Source organism: Lepidothrix coronata, unplaced genomic scaffold, assembly GCF_001604755.1.
Source record: "Lepidothrix coronata isolate B3197 unplaced genomic scaffold, Lepidothrix_coronata-1.0 Scaffold35, whole genome shotgun sequence".
Taxonomy (NCBI): Eukaryota; Metazoa; Chordata; class Aves; order Passeriformes; family Pipridae; genus Lepidothrix; species Lepidothrix coronata.
In genome coordinates, this window is record NW_016690215.1 from 5,270,773 (window position 1) to 5,294,653 (window position 23,881).

Genomic DNA, 23,881 nt, shown 5'->3' on the forward strand with positions numbered 1-23,881 from the left:
CAGCAGCTGAGTTACCACCCCACTTCATCCATCATTAAATGCACATGACCATGATGCCATAAATTTCACCCCTCCTACCACTAGCAGCGGTGTCCAAACTTCAATCATGCCTGCATGTTGTATTCTCTTACTCTCCAATATGATTGGAATTGCTTGCTCCAAATATGCCAGCAAACCAGTTTATTAGGGCAATACTCACCAACAGGTGATTTTGAGTGAACACTGAATCTGCACACACCATCACTGAAAGAAAATGACCCACAACCATCACAGGGACACGTGACATGCATCCCTAAACAGTCTTACAAGACATCACCAACTTAGTTCTCTTTTTGCTAATGGCTTTGTACCTAAGCTGCAATAAAAATGTCAATTCCAAAAGGCTATTATGCTTACTAACATGATTTCTCCAGCTCAGGGCAAACTCAATTCAATTATGTCATAAACTGCAGGAATGATATATTTTCATATATTCAAGAAAGAGCAGCAAAACACTGTAACCAAAGCTAGACTCCAGCTTCTACACTGGGAGTCAGCCTGCACAGACTTCAAAGCTTCAAGTGGTGTTCTATAGCACAGATAAATGCTGATGTCTGCTAGTCACACATCATCTAACAGCAGCAACAGTAACTTATGTTCCCCTACTTTTGTTCAAATTCTTAATCAGTGACCAGAATTCATTACATCTGTAGTTCTACCACTACTGGGCTGTGCTGAATAAGCTGGACCTATTTCAGAATAGAACTGATGTCCTATAAAGGGGTCTTCTGGCAAAGACAACGTACTGGGACCTGTCAAACTGAGTTCTGGGGCTGATTCCAATACAGAATTCAGAGATGCCACACAAACTATTGGAGCAGAGCACTGCAGTTTAAATGAGAGTGAAGAGAACAAAGAGATGGGAGATCAAACTACAAATCCCAGCTCCACCAGTCTCACATTCAGATAGCCTCTAGATTACAGTGCCTTGTGAATAAAGCTGACCTAAGGAGAATGGATTTCTCCCCTGATTTGGCACCCAACTCTTCAGCAGATCACCCAAATTTCCAGACATCGGTCTCTCACTTTCACGGGAAGATGTTTCAGTAGAACTAGTTACGCTATTTTGCAATTAGATAGTGTTCTTTAATGAACCCTTAACAAATTAACAAGGTTAATGTGCTGAATTTCTTAAGTTGTAATCCCTCGAAACACAATTTTTCCATACTACTAAGCATCTTATTACTACATTTTCAACTCAGGGAGGTGCCTTAGGTACAAAGACAAGTAATTTGAACACTTAAATTTTGCAATGTCAACAATATAGATCAGGCACACCAGCTTCCCATCACCACTTCCAAAAGGGATAAAGCAGTTCCTGATGCCTCAGGAACTATTTAAATCTGAAAAACCATGAGCACCCAGAGTGGTCAACAAGTGGTACAACTTTGGAGATGGCACCTCAAGATGGGAACCAACTGAAGAAAGTCAAGAAAAGATGAGCAGATCCAAGAAGTAGGACTCACAAAGGAATACTAAACTAGCAAGGATTTCTGTATCAAAAAAAAAAAAAGAGGACAGGGAATTTGGCTGATGTTAAAGGTCATTTTAAGAAGGAAGATGATAGGTCTCTTCTCCCTATCTATGGAGACAGGAGAAGCAAAGGGCTTCAGTGCAACAAGGCTTGTGGACATACAGTAATACAGTCTAATAGTAAGATAAGGAACCACAAAGAATAGACCAGACAAGAAGGCTGTGGAGTCCCCACTATTTAAAGCATTTAGGAATACATTCAGCATATATCCAACATAAACACTGGTGATCCCACTCCAGGGCAAAGGGAAGAATGAATTATGTGATCTCTGGAGGACCTTCTCATCTCCCTGACATTTTGGGAAGTGAGTACAAGCAAATTCAAACGGGATGCTAAATGCAAGGTGCATATCTAATGATTTATCTAGCAAAGTTTGCCTGGTCTTCTCTGGTCTTCCCTCCTGCTTACCTGTCATGGAATCCTACACCCATACACCTGCAGTTCCAAAACCATCCCTTTGAACCCATCCATCTCCTACAGACTCACAAAGCTCTTGGCTCAGTTATAAGTGATACACTGATGAGTGACTCTCAAGAAGTGATGGATAGGGTGAAAAATCTTGTTAGTGGGCCTGGGACTAAGCACCAAAAAAACAAACATAACAGACAGCAGGCAGATTAGAAACCACACGTAGAAACCACAGCCAGAGCCAATAACTCAGCAGTTGCAAAATCAGCAGTGTTGGGTCATGAAGCATCAACCACAGGCTGAATATCAAAATGTCCCACAGATCATCAGTGGAACATGATAAATTGGAACATTCAGAATGGAATATTCAGAACCTGTAGAACACAATACTCAGTTATGAAACTGTTCCCAAGAAGTTTTTTCAGAACCTTAAATTCAGCTTTCTCATTTAGAATGTTTCAGTCTTTTTTCATTCACATCATGGAGTGTTTTGATTCTGAATAGTAGCAACCAAAATTTTATCTCAGAGGAAATTCATCACTTTCCTGTGCTAAGAAACAGCACAAAATTTGGAGAAGTGTCCTTGTAATTGGTGATTATCTACTCACACAGAGAGCAAGTAGCTTCTTAATATGTTATTTATCTGGATCTTTTTAAAACAAATTTATATTTACCATTTTCAAAAAGGCCACTATAATAACAAATGCTATATATATATCCCCATAGGAGTTTGTTTCAGGCTTCTTTGAGTGTGGTTCATCTTGAAGTGTAAAATACAAAAATTCAAGTGAGAAAACCTCTACAGGATCACCTACAAAGACCAAGTAAACCTACATCAAGTGCAGTGGAGGATGATGACATTTCAAAGATAAAAAAAATTAGTCATTTCTGCAGCTAAAGTATCCTATTCCTTTGACTATTGAAAACACAGTAACTAGTGCACTGACTCAATGACAAATGCCAGTTTCATAATTAGGGTGGAGCACACAAGCAACTATAAAGGTTACCCCAATCTGAAACTCTCACTTCTGCCGAATACATTTGAAAGCTCCACATTCTGAGTGAGGTAAGCATAACCTAAACATATACTGGGTGTTTCAAATCCTTGGACCTAACTTGGATAATTTCTTTTCTTGGCAGAGTTGATCTAATTTTACAGAAAAAAGCTCAGCTCTTTCATCTAGGTTAAGTATTAATCATTTCACATGGTTAGTAAAACAATGAAGAGCGTCTCAGATGTATTTTGAATTCTGAGGATTGCTATTATCTGCTTTGTTTACAGTTATTCTTCAAGGCAACATCTGAGAAACATGGAACATTTACTCAATGAAAACCTTCTGAAGTATTTTACCCAGTATGCTTTAATGGAGGGCAGCACCAGTGCACTGTCCATCGGGGGGCTGAAAAACCTACTTCAGAATCAATTTGCACAGTATCTGAAGGTAAGTTACACTCTTATTTATTTACTGTGCTTCCTATCAAATGGATAGGAGAAAGGAAATACAAGCAATGATGTTCAAGGCAGATTATTGTGCCCAAATGGTTTCACTGACTCTATAAATAATTCTTTAATAAGGTTTGCCTTATAAAACTTCGTTTAACGAACAGTAGTTCCAAAAAGATACCTGAGCATGGAGTTTATAACAAAGACTTATGAAACAAAATGCAAAAACCCTAAGAAGCTGTTTTGGGGAGGGTTTTTTATGGTTTGGTTTGGTTTGGTTTTTGTTTTTTTTTTTAATGTAAGCCAAATTTCACTTAAAATATTGCATCTGAGTCTTATAAAATATTTGTTGTTTCAGTCTAAATAATTAATCTTGAATCTAGAAAATACAGAGAAGAAAAATTTGTAAACCAAGTAAAACAGTAGGACACATTTAGAAGCAAGAGATCTCAGCCAATTTCTATCTAGATTAAGTTCCCACTATCACAAAATAAAAGAAGGTTTGCCATTCTGGAAAGATGTTAAATAAAGAAAAGAAATTCCACTAGTCTAGAGAAACACCCATTTCCTGTAGCTGGAAAAAAATCTAGATTCTGATTTCATATATATTCTCTGCCAAACCTTTCCTGAACTGCATTAGGACTCAATTTAGATTCTTTTGCTAGACAAACAAATCCCTAAATACTGTGTTTTGGATAGCTGACAGAACCCATTTTTGCTAAAGGTCTGAAATAAGTGGTATCCCAACAGAAAAATCCAGTATTTTGAGAATTACAGTAATCCAATTTAGGCATTTCAATTAACATGAAATGGCTTATTAACAAAACACAAAGGTTGGTGTGATTTTTTTCCCCTTAAAAAACATGATAGAAATTAATTGCCAAAAATTAATAGAAATGTGATAGCAAATTCAGAAATATAATGCATTTTATATTAGCTAGAGATCATTTAGCAGAATACCCATTTTGCCAGATATGCAGATATGGAATTGTTCAGAAAAAGCAATACTGATGTTTTCTATCTGAACATCAGACATTTTCAAGCAACTGGTCTATTTGCAAAAATTTATGGCACCATAATAAATCAACATAAAAACATAACAGGCCATTACAAAACATACACAGATATAAGGTATTAAAAAAGAAAACATTTCAAGAATTTAAATTATAACTTCAAATTTGGTTTATATTATTTAATTGGTCTGATCAGGGTTGTTATTAGAATACTCACTGCATCAGGATGTTACATGCACTCTTACCAGACACAACATATAAAAGAAGCTAATAATCTAAACTAGATTTAATACATTATCAAAATTTTTTCAACAGTGAATACAGTATCCCTAACGAAGAGGGGAAAAGGGGAAGGAAAGAGACTCTCAGATCCTGGTCCAAAGAGTAAAGAAAGTAGCAACACCTTTTCAAATAGTGCATGCAGGCCCCAAATTAGTATCTAATAAAGGAGTAGGTGGTATGCATGTTAATTTTTCATTGGTGACTGTGTACATGATGCAGCTATACCACCTGCTGTTTCATACATTCCAAATTTACCCCAACAAGACTGAGTAATACTTGGTATTTCCCAAATGGTCACTGCCTCTTTGTTAACATTTTTGGCAGACAATAGCAAGCTGTACTTCTAGTTTAACCAGTCAAACTAGTAAATACAACACCACTAGTGTTACTTCAAGTAGCACTGATTATTATTGACTGTGTCACTTCTTGGCAACATTCTTAATAGGGAAATAGTCACGGTAATCTTACTTATTTCATTCTTTTTTTTTTCCTTAATTCTTGTCCTATAAAAACAGGATCAATTCTCACTTGATAACATAATTAAATCGTTGGACAAAAATAATGATGGAAGTGTCAGCTTTGATGAGTTTGTGATGCTTATAAAAAGGATAACTACTAGAGGACAGTAAGGCATCTGCAAGAACAAATATCACTGCACTGAAGAACAGCCTGGCATTTGTTTACGTTATTCATACATCTAAACCCACAGATTTGTTATTATTTTAAAACATATGGAATAAAGATTTAACAGGTAACAAGTGTGTCTGCATTGTGTTTCCTGCATACTCACCAGCCACACTTTCCAGCTGAAACGCCTTGCAATTAGTTCAGAACTACCTGTTTCTATTTCACGCTACATCTGAGGTGTCATTTAACAAACCCTGCTTTACCTGAGCTACTATTTGGACCTCTAGAGCAATTCAAATCACACGGTTTCTATAACACACGAAAAGAAAGATGTAGCATTCCATTTGAGGAGTGTTCCCTAGTGGATACCATCCAATACTCCTCCCAGTTCAGTTTCATCATTACATAAGACAAAATTGCCATAGGGCAAACAGTTCAATTTTTTAGAACATGAAGTACTTATTTTCAGTAACAATGTAACAATGCCAAGTATGATAATTGCAACATTAAATTATATTTATGTAAGTACGTTATTTTTTTTGTTATTACTCCTGTAATAGGTAATTACGTATATAAACTGAGGGATTGCTTTTGCAACTAAAACATTCATTACCTTTCTCTGGTGAAGCTTTAACCTTTTCATTGCATGATTCCTGTGACAGATGTGTTTTCCCACAAGTAATTTATGGGCATTATTATTTACCTTAAGAAGAAATTAGTCAAAGAAGAGAAATGAGAAGAATGAAAATTTTGAAGGCAAGTAATCAGCAGATTAGGCGCTAATCCTGCTAGATAACTTGGAACTTTGGACTGAATTTTAGCACCAGCACCCTCCATTATCTTGATAAATTAATTAGATCTCAGAGTTACTTAACGACTTAAAGACTCAGATTAATTGCAAAGTCTGTCAAGTGCATTCAAGACCCCATATGACTGTGGTTCCTATCCCTGAATTTTCCCTCCATGAAATGAGGAGTAAAGTACTACACACCAGTGATGCATGAATAGAAGCCTCAAAAAATACTATGCGTAGACATGATATGAATGTTCTAACAGGCACTCAGGCCATTCTTTTACAAAAACCCTTTAGTTGTTGAAATATATTGTTCCTTGGAAGAAAATCATAATATTTATTACTTTTTTCTGGTTTATGAAAAAAAATTCTCAATTAACAGCATGCTTCAATTTCAAAACTAAATACACCACCTGCCTATTAGCTTACTAAGCTGTGGTAGCTACTTTACACACCTAAGTACATCGCAGAACTTTAGGAGGTGCTTTTATGTGAGTGAGACGTGTTCCTTTATATCTCTTAGACGACCTTAGAAATTTTGGAATTCAATAAGGTTACTGAGATCCTGAATAGGAAACATGGGTACCAAGAACTAAACATGTTTTAAGAGTGTCACCTACTGGCAAAATGTATTTCTGCATTTCTTGAGTATACAGAAAATGCAATTTTATCCACTTCAACAAATTCAGTTTCATGATCCTATACAAGGTGCAATAGGTCACGAAGAACAACAGTCACAATTAAAATTAGCTTTTTTAAATCAAAGGAAAAAAAAAAGAAAAAAGCATTGCAATTATTTCTGGAAAGAGTCTTTTTTTTTTTTTTTTTCCTCTAGAGAAGTATTAGATGCAGTTGCAATAAAATTGACAAAGAAAATAATTTAAAGGCTCATTAAAAAAAATTTAATAATAGAGGAAGATGAGGGAAATGGAACAAACAAATGACTGTTTGTCTATCCAGTGAATCCAGTTCATTAGCAGTTCACAAACTACACAGTTTCCCTTTAAAGGAGTTATTTTTGAAATTAGCATTTGCCAAATTACCAAATTATCACTGGTATGAGAAAATTCATACCAAGCACTACACTCAAGCAAATGCATTACTTTTCTGAACAGCCACCTTCCTGCAAAGAACACTAACAATTCATCTGTCATTATTTTCCAAAAAGGCTATAAAGTAGAAAGCTTAAGAATACTTAATGGGAACATCACCTACAAATAATCAAACAAGGTGAGATCAAGAACTTGAGGGGCTGTGCTCAAAGCTCATGTACCTCCCTCACCTTCCCTACTGAACAATGCCTGGCATTGCTCCAGACTTAGGGAAGAGTGGCTGGAAAGCTGCCCAGGTGACGTGGTGGTGTTGGCTGACAATGGCTGAACACAAGCCAGCAGTGTGCCCAGGTGGCCAAGAAGGCCAATGGCATCCTGGCCTCCATCAGCAACAGTGTGGCCAGCAGGACCAGGGCAGTGATTGTCCCCGTGTACTCAGCACTGGTGAGGCCGTGCCTTGAGTCCTGTGCCCAGTTTTGGGCCCTCACTACAAGAAAAACATTGAGATGCTGGAGCATGCCCAGAGAAGGAAAACAGAGCTGGTGAAGGGTCTGGAGCTCAAGTCCTGTGAGGAGTGGCTGAAGGAGCTGGGGTTGTTTAGCCTCCAGAAAAGGAGGCTCAGGGGTGACCTTATTGCTCTCTACAACTACCTGAAAGGAGGTTGTAGCCAGGTGGGGACTGGCCTCTTCTCCCATGCAACTAGTGACAGGACAAGAGGAAACAGCCTCAAGCTGCACCAAGGGAGGTTAAGGTTGGACGACAGAAAGAATTTCTTCATTGAAAGGTTTGTCAGGCATTGGAATGGACTGTCCAGGAAGGTGGTAGAGTCACCATCCCGGGAGGTGTTCAAGAAATGACTGGACGTGGCACTTAGTGCCATGGTCTAGTTGACAAGGTGGTGACTGGTCAAAGGTTGGACTCAATGATCTGGGCAGTCTTTTCCAACCTCAATGGTTCTATGATTCTCCGTAATTCTGAGATACACGATTACTTGATAATCTCAGTTTTTATTTCTAATAAAAAGGTTCAAAATTCCATAGATGCAGATAAAGGAAAGCAAAGAAGACCAATATATTTTCTAAGTATTTTAGAAGAAACTGTCAGCTTTGCTAAGTACAGTTCTGAGTACCTGAATGCTTGGCAAATTAAGAAGGGATGTAAGTAGCTGCATATTTTATGGTGGCCCTGGGTTCACGCCAAGCTACATATTCCAACTTTTGTCTTTTTCTTAAAAATAAAAGGAACTGCTGCCTCTCCAGTACCTTTCTTCACCCCCTTCAGTTTCCAAAGGAGCAGGAACCAAAAGAAAAGTACACTGCTTTGGTCCTTAGCATACGGTGGCGTCACAAGATATTATCGGTGCTGATACATTCCAATTAACTTTCTTGCATAATGAAACATCTACATCAGTTAGATATTTCACAAGCTTCACTAATGTGCTTCTCTTCCATTCATTTTTATTGATTATATAGAATATCTAAACAGTTTTTAGCACAAGATGGACTCTGCTAAGGCAGATTATTTAGCAGTTATAATTATTGGAAGTGCAAATTTCCCCCTTGGAATGATTTATATCTATTTCTTGTCCAAAACTGAAATGTCAAAGATTAGATTAAGATGCTGAAATATGACTGGTAATAACCAACTTCAGAACCTTAATGCAGCTCAGAACAAAAGAATATCCATTATACATACTGCAAGCATACTGCTTCCCTTGTAAACAATGTATTAATCTTCTATGACACATACAGTCATTCTAATATTTCCTTAACTTAATGTCCACATAACTTTAACATATCTACCTTACTTGTCCTTGAATGCAAACTGCAAATCACCCAGTTAATTACAATTACATAAAACTGGCACTCAAAAAGCTCTAAAAACAAAGATAGCCCAGAATCAGTCTTCTGTACTCTCCTTTCTTGATACCAAAAGAATTTACAGTAAGTGTTCAACATCTTCCACATTTTACAACATATTGCTATCATGAAACTGAACTCTCCAGTGAAACAGTATGTCTTTGCACAAATTCAAGAAAGAGGAAGGAAGAGATCTCTTACATGATGGCAAGGCCACAAAAGTTTACCTTTGCTCACCTGAGGACATCTCCAAACACCACGAAGTTTTAGCATCAAGTCTTAACACTAAAACTTTTAGGTCTTTAATTTACCTTCAAAAGTTCAGACTAGGTTATCTTTGCTATGGAAATAAACAACCTTGTCAAAAAGGTCAAATGCTTCAAAACCCTCCTATTGGTACATTTCAGACTAAGCAGACATGAAAAAAAGAAGTTTCACTTGCAAATGCCAACAAAACACTTTTGAAGGAAGTTCATATAGAAACAGTAGGTCACTATGAGCAACTCACTTAATTTGTCACTAGAACAGATGTTTACATCTTACACCAAGATATTGTTTTATTTCTCACATTTTTCTGTTCTTTTTCATTTTCTTTAAACCTCTTGTTCACTGATCATTTTTAAGTTTTACTACAGTGACGATGTGATGAACTTCACTCGAATTCTACCATCAGCATATGATGCAGAAAGTCCTGCTCTATCTGCAGCACTGAAATTTTTGTCAAAAGGAAGACTGTAAGATGAGTCAGCAGGAGGGGTGTAGTGATTATTAATGCATTTTATATAAAGGAAACAAGAATTTTTCAAACCCTTTCCATTTAATCCTTATCTTTTTTATATAAATTTATATTTTGATAAAAGCTTTGCGCTACACTTTTCAGCTCCCTTTTATATTTTATTCCCTACTAAAGCCAACCTAATCATTATTGTCTACTCCTAGGATCAGTTTACAGCCAGTTTACAGGAAAATATTAGAAAGATTAAAAAAGTAAAGCTAAGATAATTCACAAAAGTGAGCAGGTAATGGTAAGACACTATCAAAAGAAAATACCTTTTTAAACAATATTAAATAGGGACAGCAGAAAACACTTCATGTCCTACCACGTAAAAATATATATAGATCTTAACTAACACAGAGATAACTCCCTTTTTAACAAAAATGTATGTTCACAAAACATATGCAGGAAAAACTGTACTCACAACAGGGTTTTTTGTGTCTGGGTCAAATTCTGTAGAATTTGCATCTGAAACAGAAATTCAAAGTAAACACAGTACATTTGTTCTACATGCACTACAAACCTGTAACAGTTCTGTAGCATTTCAGGGCTTGTCTGCATTTAAACTACAATCATATGTTGAAACACTGCACCACTTCTGAAGCAAGCACAGGAGGTATATGACCTCAGACACACACATTCCCTTTCCTACTTTCCAAAACTCTTTCCTCTCAGCTCATAGTAGTAGAAATTCCTTGATGAGCTAAATCTCTTCATACTACTACTGCAGTGGTTGTGGTTTCTCTACTCTGGCTAAGGAAGGCAAATGAGAAAACCACTTTTACTTCTCGCCACCTGCACATTCCAGAAAGAGACTAGAGGTGAACTGTAAGCACACTTTCTCCTACGCTATAGATCAAGAAAGAGGTTTCAAGCAATGTGCATAATAAAGACTTCCTACTCCCTTGCACAGAGAGGTTGCACAGCGTATATGGCTGAAAATGATCTTGCTGCAAGAGCTAAGTATCTAACAATCATAGGATCTGTAAATAGTTCTAGTAATAGACATACATTTCACATAGAGAATAAAATTTCTTCTAAGCAAATCATATTCACACTAGCATACTGAGCTCACCTTTCCAATTCAAACAGTTTCTTGCAAATTCCACAACTGCTAACTGCATTCCCAGGCAAACTCCTAGAAAAAAAAACAAAAACAAAACCCCCAGAATTTAACAGGACTGACTAAGTACTTGCTCTTCTGTCTTAGACCTGACTACTTTGAAATCTTAGTACTCAGTGTATATGCACAGACTTATAAAAAGCTAAATCAAAAGTTGCCACTCAATGTAAAGTTCACACTTCAAACTTGGCACACTGTAAATACCTGTGACAGAATTACGTGCTTTAAGCCCTTTCAAAGATTTTTTTTCCTCCTGTCTATTTTACCAATAATTACTGCAAAGACAAACAGAACCTGAAAGCCTGGGTATATCCAGATTCAAAGTTTGCTTTGGCAGCTACTCAGAAACTTAAAAAAATTGTAAGAAATGTGGAGTAGGAATGAAATTTTGAGAGGCATTTACACAAACAGCACTCAGCTTATAGGCCAGATGACTTTACCACAATAAAATATATCAGTAAATCAACAAAAATAATCTAATACAACAAATGTGTCCAACAAAGACACCTATGTTTTCTGCACACTATTTAACATATATAATTATAGTGATTTAATTACAATGAGAAGCAAAGACTCTCCTTATACAGATGTAGTACACAACTATGACCCTGGGCATTATTTACACGGCAAGCATCCACAACATCATATATACTTCCCTAAGACAGAATCCTTCCCTAGTGTGGGGTTAATTTTATTTTTTTTAATCAAATCACTTAGCTTGCTATACATCTGCAAAACACAGTAATTTCTGACTCTAACGATCTTACCAAGAAAAGGTTTTTTTTTTGATCTTGCCCAGGAGATAGCTTGGAGTTTGCCTTCTGTTCCCCTAATTCCAAACCCTCCTGGGACCAGAATGCCACTGTAATGACAGCCATATATAAAAGAATTAACATGTAGAATCAAGCCAGCAGAGGAAATCCATACAAACTGAAGACTTTTGAGGCAACTAAGCAAGCACAATGCATGAAAGGTATGTTTTGTATGAAAAGTACAAAGAATTTAACTCTAAATTTGGAGATTTGTTTCATCCACCCACCCCAATTCTCTTCTGACCAGCCTCATGCTTCACAGTGAAATTCCGACTGCTTAAACACATATTGCTCAAATAAACTATCTATATATTCACTACTCTAGGATCCCAACACCAAAACTTTACATCTTCTAAGCAATAATGTAGAAACTAAATGCATTTTGACAACAAACAATATCCCTTTACAAATACAAATTGAAATCCTGGCAATGATTCTTAACAGAGACATTTGCAATGTGTCAACAGCATTTACAAGCACCTTTCACTGACCTACACTGTAAAGAAAGTCCAGCTATCCAAAAAACCAAAACAAGAATAACCCTAACCCAACAACTAAACAACTGCAACTTGTCTAAAGAGAATAAAGCAGAGTTTGAGGGTATAGGCTGATACCTCATTTCCTATGTCTGAAGCTTGTCACCAACCACGTAATATATCCCTTTACATAAGTAACAGAAGTTTGGATGCATTGAGAAATTATCTGATTTATTGAAACATTTTTCAGCATATGAAATCAATATCATGGTCTGCGTTTTGGACACAGAATACCCAACATCACTTACTCTGCTTTGCACAGTTTGTGCCATGCCTGGTGATATTTCACTGAGTTCTCTGCTTCTGTAGAACGTTCAAGTTCTGTTGAATCTATGTACTAATAAAGAAAAATAGGCAATGAAATGGTCTTTTCTTCCACAGAAAGAATAATCAAGCATTAAGAAAAATTATTAAGCATTTCAAGTGAATTTCTGAATAAACCTGTAACAAATTCACTGAAGACCCAGTACTTGTTTTGAGGACACAGTGTTTGCTCCAGTTGCAGCAATCCATGCACCTTTTTTTGCACATACCTCAGAAGTTCTGCCTGCCAACAGTCCTGTTTGGCATCCTCCAGGCAATCAGACTTGCTAGAATGCTTCACATAACTGTGTACCCAGGTTATCTCCCTATGGCAATCAGAAACCAGTCGAGGAGTGGTGCTGATAGCCGGGATGTTCACTTCCCTGCCTTTTGGGTGCCACAGTTTATCTAATCTTATTATAAGATTGGATAAACCTGCATTGTCTGTGAAAAAGGCATTTCTGGGGAGTGTTGTGTAGAAAGGGAGACATATTACCCACGCCCTACTAGAAATCCTGCATTAGAGTCTCTAGTGCCATTAAGCAGCACAGCTCCTGAGGTACCACTAGAGTGAAGTGAGATGGCTATGTACTGCACTGGGGACACAAAAGATCAGAGTTGGTTCTGGGTTTTGTCAGTCTTCTCCTCAGAATAATGTAATTAATCACATCCTGCTCTAGAGTCCCTCCTCCACAAAAATGAGATCATCCAAACTGACAGAATTCACCCATGTGCAGAGAAATGAATCTGACAAGAAGGTTGCTGACAGTTTTCCAGACAGACAGGATTGCCTCCTAGAACTACTTCTGAATGTTGTTATTCAATACTAGAATACTACAGGATCTACTAAAAGGACATTTTATCATGCTTGGGGGTTGGAAAGAGAAACTAATTACAGTTTAAGTTAATTGTGCCAAAGGAGCCAAAGATATTGAGCAGGCACATTTATCACTTCAAGCAGCATCAACATTTCATCATTCAGATGAAGCAGTTCCTTCAGAGCATGGCATTCTATCAAGAGCCTTTGGGCAAAAACACTAAAAGGAGGTTAGGACATGCAGGTAAGTACAGCAGGAACCCTTGTTTGTTAACCTTTCAGCACTGCACTGGAGCTTAGCAACCATCAAGTCTCATGCTTGTTAATGCAAAAGCCCCACCAAAGTTAAGACCAGCTGCACACAAAGCTGTGTGTTTGCAGACAGGGCATCTTTCACTTTTTTGCTAAAAGCAAAGCTATTTTACATATCAAAAAAATTTCCCACCATGCAGCTGCCAGTAACACTATAGTGACAGAATCACATAAGTCAGAAAGGACCTTGTGAGGTCTCTAGCCCAACCCTCTACTCAAACCAATTCAAACTGGAGCAAGTTGCTAAGGATCATCAAAAGCCAGGATCTAAAAATCTCCAGGGATCAATTCTAGCTGTTCCCACTTTCTTGTTTTTCATGCACACAAAAACAACTTTTTGTAGTATTTGCTCATAATCTTCCCAAGGAACAAAGACAGGCTGACCACCTGCCATTTTTGCCTTTTTCTTTTTTTTTTAACATGGATACAACATTTGCCCTTTTCTAGTCATAGAATCATAGATATACTAAGGTTAGAAAGGATCCTTGAATCCATCCACTAACCCAGCACTGCCAAGTCCACCGTGAAACCATTTCTCATGAGAACAAGAGAAATTTAACTTTGATAGTAAATACAAATTTGCAGGTCAAGTCTGTTTTTTCATCAGATCCAGTTTTGGGTAACTTCAGTGTTCCCTTCAGATAACTTTAGTTCCAAAAAAAAAATAAAATAAAAATTACATCTGTAAACATTTCTTTTAAAAAATTAGATGCTTGGCCTGTCTTTATTTATCTGCATGATTCATTTTCTGATTTTCACATGAATTAAAACTGCCTCACATGATGGGAACTAGTACGGTATCACAGTAGATTCAACAGTATTCCTGAAAGCAAAAGCCAGAAATATCCTCACCATTAAATCCAGTTTGTAATTAATTGCCAGTGCAGAGTGTTCCAGAGCTTTGAAAACAGATGCATAGCAGTCACTTAGCTTGGTGTACTTGCCAACGAGAGCTATGGAACACACCTTCAGCAACCTTTCATATCTGACAAAAAAAAGTTTTTCAGTTACTACATCAGATTTCACAAAGAAAACATTTTAAGTGTTTGCTTTTTCTTAAACTCCACAAAATACCTTCTAGAATTTCCTAACTGACCATGTTTTTAAACTTAGACCATTCACAGGTGTTGATCAGCACCTGGACTCCAGTCCAGTCTGGTGACTTCACAGCAGCTAAAAACCTAACTTGAATTAAAACACTTCTTAAAAAAGCAGCAGGATGTAGAATACCTGCAAGCCATTTTCTTCCATTTCATTAGAAGATCACTTGGCTGGTCATCAATAGGTAAATTTAACCTCTGTTTAAAATACTTAATGATGCCTTGCTCCTCCAACAGGATTGGTACTCGGTAAGTAGAAGAAACATCATGAATAAATATCACCTAGCAAAAGAAAGCATAACATAAAAAGACTTACCTAAAATTCTTCATAGGAAACATACATTCTATTTTTTGGATACTACAAGCATTTTTTCTTTCTATATACATTCTAATTTTTAAATACTTTTCTTTTGAATGAGCAGGACAGCTTGGCAGCTACCATCCTAAGGATATAACATTAAGAAAGAATCACTAACTGCTCTAAGTTACAGCTGTGCTGACTATGGAGACTGTTAACAAGCTAAAGATACTGCTTTTGTCTTGACAGTACATAGACTCAAGAGAGGAGGGAGGACTCACTTGAAATAAATAAAATAAAAATCCACTTAGAGGAAGACTGTGGACAAAACAGCACATGGTCTTCATGGACTAGTTATGACTGTCCTGGAAGCCAGTTCTGGGCACACAAAACACAAGAAAACAATCAGGAGTAGTCAGCATAGATTCACCAAAGGAAGGTCATACTTGACCAATCTGATAAACTTTCATGATTAAGTGACTGGCCTGGCAGATAAGAGGAGAGCAGTGGATATCATCTACCTGGACTTCAGGAAGGCTTTTAGCACTATCTCTTCTAAGATCCTCATAGACAACCTGTTCATGTATGGATGAGCAGACAGCAAGGAAACTGTCAGAACGGCTGGGCCCAGAGGGTGATGATCAGCAGCACAAAGTCTAGTTGAAAGCCAGTAATTATCAGAGTACCCCAGAGGCCAGTACTGGGTCCAGTCCTGTTTAACATCCTCATTAATATTATTATTATATAATTATATATTATGTAATATGTATTATATTATACTATATTATATTACTGATTCTGTATGATGGGGCAGAGCACACCTTCAGCCAGTTTTTAGATGACACCAAAGTGGTATAAGTGGTTGACAGGGCAGAGGGCTGTGCTGCCACTCTGCCAAGAGGTAGAAGAAATGGGCTGACAGGGGCCTCATGAAGTTCAACAAGGGTAAGTGCAAAGCCCTGCATGTGGGCAGAAACAACCCCAGGCACCATTACATGACACCACCCAGGTGGAAAGAAGCTTAACAAGAAACAACCTAGTGAAGTCGAACATTAGCCAACCCCTGGTACCCCGGGCTGCACTAGGAGGAGTGTTGCCAGCAGGTCAAGGGATATATGATCCTTTCCCTCTACCCAGCACTGGTGAGGCCACACCTGCAGTACTGAGTCCAGCTCTGAGCTTCCCAGTACAAGAGAGACACGGACATATTGATTTCAGAAAAAATCCAGGATCATTCTAGGGAAAATAAGACATGCACATAAGTGTCTTCTGAAATCCAAAAGTGGTTCATTAATTTTAAGACACACAGTGGACTTGAGAATGGTTTTGCAGAATTGTGATGAATACAGTTATGAAAAGAAAAAAGAACAAAAGAAAGAGGGGAAAAAAAAGGCTGCAACACAGTGTGGCACCTAACAGTTCAGTTAGGGTGGGTCTAACCACCAGACAAACATATATTACACAATTCAGTGCTGAGGAAAGACATTTGAGCTAGCCAGAACAGTGTAAGAAGAATGCAGCACTCTGCCCTCATGAAAGTTGTGACTGGTACAACCATTCAGGTACTACCCTAAAAGGTAGAAATTCGGAAAAAAAGGAACAGTGCCATGAAGACAGCTCTCTCCCTGCCATGGAGCTCTTATGGAAGTTCAGTTATGCATGTTGCTCTTGGTCCACTTAGACTGACATAATAATTGCAGTTGGGATCTGAGCACGTATGTGCTTACACGCAGCCTGATACTGCCAGAAGAGCACACACCATTTCTCTTTGACTGAATTTTCAGTTGTCTCTCTCTGGCTGAAGAGAAACCACAAAGCATATCTGAAGAATTTTCTGGAAGCTAGCTTGATCAAGGGTGTTGTCTTCCACAGATAGTAAGATGGAAGGAATGAGGGGTGGGGGGTATGAAGCAATGGCCTCACTGTTCTCTAAGTCCTCATCTGGAATCTTGCTATCAAAAGCTTTTTCTTACACATTTGCAGAGATAGAAGTCAACACTGACACATATTTGAAATACCACGTAACTACTTGCATCTATTTTGAATTTTTACTATAGCAAAAAATATTAAAGAGCATTTGATTTCTCAAAATTAATATCTGAATAGCAATTAATCACAAACTATTAGGCAAAAATCACACATGAATTATAAAAGGATATATAACTACACAGTAGATGTTCTAAACATGTTGAAAGAGCATAAATAGCCTATTACATATGATCACAGTAAAAGTGTTCATGTAATTGCAATCATCTATGGACATAAGCAAATCAGCTGACTTTAACCACACTTTGTTCATCCATTACTACAATCACCTGAGATCATTTATGGGCAATAACCAATCAGAGTTGTGAAAACTGTGCAGTTTCAAGCTATGTATAGCAACTAACCATGCACTCAAAATCTATTCCTTTGATTAGCTTTTACATAACATGCATTTAAATTATTAAGGACCATTTGACATAAAACCTAACATACAAACTTCCAGTATTTTTAAAATGCTATAGTGTACAGGACAGCAAGATAAAAATTATAAAAACAATTACATGTTAATGAAGCAGTCTGAGATTGAAAACAGAAACACATAGAAATATTTGTATGCTTTCCTACATGTTTAAATAATGACGAATAAAATATTAAGGTACTGACCTGCTCAGGCTCCACATGACAAAACATGGAAATCTTTTCCTTCACCGCCATTTCTATAGGTTTTGCACTTCTGCAGACTATCTGTCATAACAGAAGGAAAAATTTCAAGTATTTACTAGGCAAACCAACAGAAGAGCCTCAATACTTCATAGAAAAATTCATCTCCTTTGGAAGCAGAGCACAAACAAATGTGCCTTTTATACTCTTTTTCCTCTTTCAGAGTTCTGCAATATATCATAGCTCACAAATAATCTACTAGCAAGGCAGAAGTAATCCAGTCACCTACCCATAGTGACGAATTTTTATGTATCTTTCATTGACACTCTGCAATACTGCTTTCTCATGTTATCCTTTCTTGCAGCTATTACTGTAATAGTTTGTCTAAAGTCTAGCAGCTCTGTAAGGATGAATAATATGATGAATCAAAAGGAATACTGTAATCTTATCAGTAAAATCAGATTTAAATTTAGAGCATTAATACTTAGCTTACATGCATATTTCTAGTATTTCAGTAGTTTAGCATCTTCTCGTAATTTTTAATTTGCACATCATGACAAAAAGAATGAGGCCAAAGATGAGAAAACTATTTCAAAATTGTGTGGGGTTTTTTACTGCTGCAGTTATTCTGCTAGTATTTTGCTGATACATTCAAAACTCAGTAATTTTAGGAAATATTGATCATTTTTAAACAATGAAGAAAATTACTATATGTTTGGTGTCTGTTGAAAGGGGTCTTGGTTTTGCATTATGTAACTCCAGGCAACTAGCTCAAAATGCAGAACTGCTCTATCAATGTGTCTGTTGATTACTTTGTCTACTACCTTAAGTTATTTTGAAACCTGAAAGTGTAACAGAAAGTAGGATGATCCTGTTACAAGATTAATTCATTATTTTCCCCATCTTTCTAGCAAATGCATCTACTTAATGCACTAAGCCCCTTTGTTCAGAAACTTGTAGCTGACCTTTGATCACCTTGCTAATGCAGTTTAACTACACTGATATTGATGAAGTCTAATTAACTTCCCCTACTTAGTGCACATTCAAGTAAAAAAAGCACCAGGACAAAATCTGCACATTCTATTCAAGTAAGCACAACTCATACTTAAAAATTCGGTACAGTTTGAAGGTGAAGGTATAATTCATAAACCTTGATAGTAAGAGCACATGACGAAATTAATTTTGAAAACTATAATCCATTTTACTGAGGCAAATTTAAAGTTAATGCAGACAGAGAAATCAAAAACATCAGAATCAGCATGAAAATAAAGAAACTACAATAACAGTGGCAGAGATGCATCTCAAAGAAACATAACACACAGAAGATGAGAACAATTCAATTGAACAGGGCAGCACTGACAAGCATATACTCAAGTTTTCAGTGCTGTAGCAGAGTACATGATACCTGCAGCTGTAGCGTGCTCCTTAGGCACTTCGGACACCCCACAGAGAACAGAAAGGCTCTTGCACACACAGCTGAGACCATCCCAGCATGCCACCTCAAGAAGCCTGGGAGCAGGCAGGGAGGCAGCAGGCATTCAGAACAGGACAAGCCAAGTTCAGATCAGGCAGCCTGGCAGCATAGCTCATGGAGGAAGCCCTCCTGACTGCTGCTGGAGGAGCTTCCCCGTGCGCTGTCTTGGCCTTGGGCCTCTGCCCAAGAGAGTTACCATTTAAACATTGTCTTGAAGCAGCACCCAAGGAACTTCATAAGGGCGCCAGGAGGCTACACTCTGACTGTAATCTCTTGCTGCTTTAGCAGTCAATAGCAACAGTCACAAAAAATAAAAAGATACTGTGCTTCTGGCAGTGCCAGAACTGCCCCAGGCAAGAACTCAAGATGTGAGAAAGTGACTACATTTGTCTCTTTTCTTTTTATTACACACACCCACTTAAAAACCTTTTTAAAAATTTTTATTTTCTGGGTGGGGAGGGGGGGGGGAGAAGTCAGGCACTGGCAATTATCCTAACGGCCTTCAAAAATGACATGCAACTTTCCCTATGCAATTAGCACCTCAAGAGGGATCTTGAAGTTTAGGCTCTGAAGCTTCAAATACTGCATTGCATTTATAAAAGTCCTTCCCTCCACAAGACAATTACAATCACCAGTTCACAACAATTGGAAGTTAAACACATCTGTCGTATATCCTGTTTATAAATCCATTGGTTTTGTAGTTATAAAAACACTCATTCATAAGTGTAAAATGCAAGAGCTCAAAAAAATCAGAGAGAAGCACAACACAGAATTTAATTGTGTGACTATATTTTCAAGAATCATTTTTCCTTTTTGAAGACATACACATTGCTTCTTCTTAATCACGCATAAAAAGAAATTTTTGAGAATGTTAGGAGCCAGAAACATTCTAGTTCTTCCCACAAAGCAAACTGAGATTTCAGATTATTTTTAGCAGTGAAGAATTATTTTTGCAAAAAGATGTCTTTAAAAGAACATAGCTACAGTCCCAAGATATTGCAAGGAGTTAGTTCAATTAAGTTAACTTTGAGTAAACTTGAGTAATTTGATTTCCTGTGGCTTTAGTGAAGCAATACAGCACATATTTTGCACTTCTTGTTTCTCCTCAGAGACTAAGGCTTATTCTTTGAACACAGGTTATGCAAGGACATTTTTAGATGAACCATTAATAAAAAAAAATCTGTATTTACTGACTCACCAAATCTGGAGACAAGCCTAGACCCCTCAGCGCTCGAACACTGTTCTGTGTTGGTTTTGTCTTCTGTTCACCAGTGGCGTTAGGCTGGAAAGGCACATTTTGAAAGCTTGAATAAGCAACCAACCTCTACTAAGAAAACAGTTACAGATTAAAAGAGAAAATTCGTTGCAAGTAATATTTTCAGGACGTAAACATACCCAAACAGAGCCACAATATGCCAGAAACATATAAGTAATTAACAGTGGTGACACTTCTAACAAATACTCTGAAGACCCTAATTCAGGTCAGGTTTATTTTGTCTTTTTTTTTTCTTTCAGAGAAAAGTTTCAATATAATTGACTCGGGTAGAAGAATAATAATGTTCAAAAAATTGGATTTTGCTAATAAATGGAGAGTGTCGAAAACAGCACAAAACCTCCAGTGACTGTCTTTGAAAATATTCATATGTAGCAAATAATTCTGTTTTCAAATACACAGAATTAATCCTACCAACTGCTGATCAATCCATAGCTGTAGTTAATAATAAGAACCTTTTTATCTGTACAAGTGAAATCACATCATCATTACCAACCTTTGCTTACAAAAATCTCCTCAATGAATACTTACATCTCGTGAAGTAAAATTTAGAGTTCAAATGAAAAAGTACTTTTAGCCCTGTACAAAGAGTTGTAGTGGTCTTGACTCCAGCATAAAAGGGTTAATGGGACAAATAAACAAATACAAAGCCCAATACAGAGTGAAATTTATTTTATTAATTCTCATAACTTACCTGCGGTACTAGGCTAACATGGATGTTACAAAAGTTTTCTCTTTTTGCTTTGAACTGAAACTGTCTAAATGCTTCAACAAATGGCATTCCTTCAATATCTCCAATGGTTCCACCCAGCTGAAAAGTAAAGCTTAGATATGTCAGCGGTAGAAAGAAAAAACAAAAGAAAAAAAAGTCTCTCTTATATACTTCGACATGTTTTCTGAAATTTTTGTCTTAAAAAAACCTGACAACTGAAATTTGCAGGCACACTCTGAAAAGAACCCTCATCTACTCTGCGCATTTTGTTTCTTGTGGAAAACATTAAACAACTTTCCAGTTTTGTTATAATCATTTTACACCAAATACATAAGCTTCCCATGGGAAGATGTTCGGTGTTACTGAATAATACATGCTTTCACGCTGCCATCAAAGGGGTGAACCACTAATCAACAGTTAAGCTGATGTGAAGGTTTTTGTGCAGAAGAACTTTATTTTCCTGTCAGATTAAGAAGCAGTTGTGATCAACAAGATACAGACATTTCCCACCATCACCATGGCTTTCCAACATCAATAAATGTTTTTTACCAAATATTTATTACCAAACCAAAATGCAAGACTAAGTCCATGCTAAAACTTATTTATAAAGACAGANACAGATAGAGCTATAGTAGACTAAGCGCTGAATGACGCAGTTTAACACAAAAGTCTGACAAAACAGTTGTGTTTCAGAATGATCTTTCTGTGCCACCAAGCGGCTTTTGACAGAATTGCACATTTGTGTTCATCTAGTATCAGAAAAACTTGTGATAATTACATTTGTACATGGTATACATGTTCAGTCTAACTCCTTCAGGATTTTGCCATGGAAAAATTATTCTTAGAGTACTGACAAAATACTTTTATCAGGCTGGAGGTACAAGTGTATAACAAGAAAAGAAAATAAACCCCTTATATGGAGAAAACAGAAAATTAAGACTGAAGTTAAAGGGTTGATAAGACCATCACTCATTTCTGTTCTTGTGCAACTTCCGTATTTACCTTTTTCATATTTGTTTTAAATTAAATGTTTGACTCTCACTGTGCACATCATAAAAAAGATCTATAGTTATACTGGTGAGTATATTTGAATCAAGAGAGATTCTTCTGCCTAAGAAATACTGAGCAATTCTGCTGCCCAGGTCATAAAGTTTATTGCACTATTGATTATGGTGGTCACTTCTGGTATTAAATGTATGACATATTCTTCTGTCAAATTCTCAAGTATAATCTTTTCTGGTATTGTCTGCTGTAGTAGTAATACTAGCAATTAGTGTCTTTCCTCCTCTCCATGCCCTACTGTGGGTGGGGGAAATTTGTTGTTTCCATTGTGCAGAACATCAGCAGGTTAAGTGATTAAAAAAGTTGCTGCCAAAGGTCTTAAAGATAACACCAGAAAGTGGAAAACCAATTTACACATTATTTAAATCTATGCCTTTAAACATGACCACAAGTAACAAGATGGACATTTGAATTCTTATGGAAAGCTAGAATGTTACTCCTATTGACCACGGGGGATTTCAAGTAATACACAAGTTTTCTCAATATTGTGAGCAGTATAAAGCTTCAGTCAAATGCCTGGATCTTGGAATAGGCAGTTCACATTACAGTACCTGTCTGCTTTAATTCCATAAGTTAATAAACTCTTAAGCAGCTCAGTTTCAGCAGTATTCTAAAATGGATTTAGTCAAATGGAAGTTGTAGGGATAAGACCACACCTATCACTTTCAGAACAAACCAAAGAATATAAAATGTGTCTTTACATTGCTGCTCTCCATAAAACTTCAGTCTGACCTTTTCAGCATATGGAGCAAAGAGAAAGCAAGCTAGTATTTTATGTTCACTGCAGATATATAACCTAAAAAGTTCCATACTTGCCTCAATTACACAAATTTGTGGCTCCTGTCTGTCATCATCCACTGGAACTTTTGCCTGATTCATTACCCATTCCTGAACTGCATCAGTGATGTGTGGAACAACTACAAGACAAAATCAAAGAAGGTAAGCCTAGCTTACTGTAGGTTACTTTATTTTTGCATGCATAGGGGGAAAAATGAACAGCAAGTCAAGAGGAAACTGCTAGGTCCTTTCTCTCTTCCTCCTTTCCTTGACCCCAGAACCCAAACGTTACAGGAATACGCCCATTTCTCTTGGAAGGGAGAAAGTAAGGTGGTGCAGCAAGGAGCAGCCTGTTCTAGCTGATCACTTCTTTTGTGAAGACTGAATGGACTAGTATCCAACAAAATTAAAAATATTACCTTGAACAGTTTTCCCCAGGTAATCACCATGTCTTTCTTTATTAATGACATGCTGATATATCTTTCCAGTGGTGATATTGTTATCTTTATAGAGATTAATGTCCAAAAATCTCTCATAATTTCCCAAATCCAAGTCAACTTCTCCACCATCATTCAATACAAAAACCTCACCTGAAAAAAGAAAGTGAAAACATAGATAAAAACAATAAAAAAATAAGAAATTATTAAACACCCAGCAGGAATACCACAAATGTCTTAAAACAGAAGAATTTTTCTTTTAAATGACAGAACAACACATCAATAAAGCACATACTGCAACCCAATCTATATTGCCATTCTGTGTGACTTAATATCCAAGTCATTAGTTTTACATCCAATGTCTGTCCCTCAG

General features: G+C 37.0%; 1 protein-coding gene across 4 annotated transcripts in view; it reads right to left on the reverse strand.

Moving 5' to 3' along the window:
* The window catches only part of CTPS2 (CTP synthase 2), a 64,238-nt gene that overhangs the window by 36,567 nt on the left and 3,790 nt on the right, over window positions 1-23,881 (reverse strand). For 2 of the 4 annotated variants that reach the window (XM_017812312.1, XM_017812309.1), the window contains 11 exons: window positions 23,491-23,661; window positions 23,111-23,211; window positions 21,215-21,331; window positions 20,446-20,571; window positions 17,777-17,857; window positions 14,960-15,111; window positions 14,582-14,714; window positions 12,546-12,634; window positions 11,717-11,811; window positions 10,902-10,964; window positions 10,251-10,294 (listed from right to left, as the gene is read on the reverse strand). In XM_017812312.1, coding sequence (XP_017667801.1) covers window positions 10,251-10,294; window positions 10,902-10,964; window positions 11,717-11,811; window positions 12,546-12,634; window positions 14,582-14,714; window positions 14,960-15,111; window positions 17,777-17,857; window positions 20,446-20,571; window positions 21,215-21,331; window positions 23,111-23,211; window positions 23,491-23,661 — 1,172 coding nt within the window. The remainder of the gene's footprint in view (window positions 1-10,250; window positions 10,295-10,901; window positions 10,965-11,716; window positions 11,812-12,545; window positions 12,635-14,581; window positions 14,715-14,959; window positions 15,112-17,776; window positions 17,858-20,445; window positions 20,572-21,214; window positions 21,332-23,110; window positions 23,212-23,490; window positions 23,662-23,881) is intronic. The other 2 variants (XM_017812311.1, XM_017812310.1) reach the window with 1 other exon arrangement.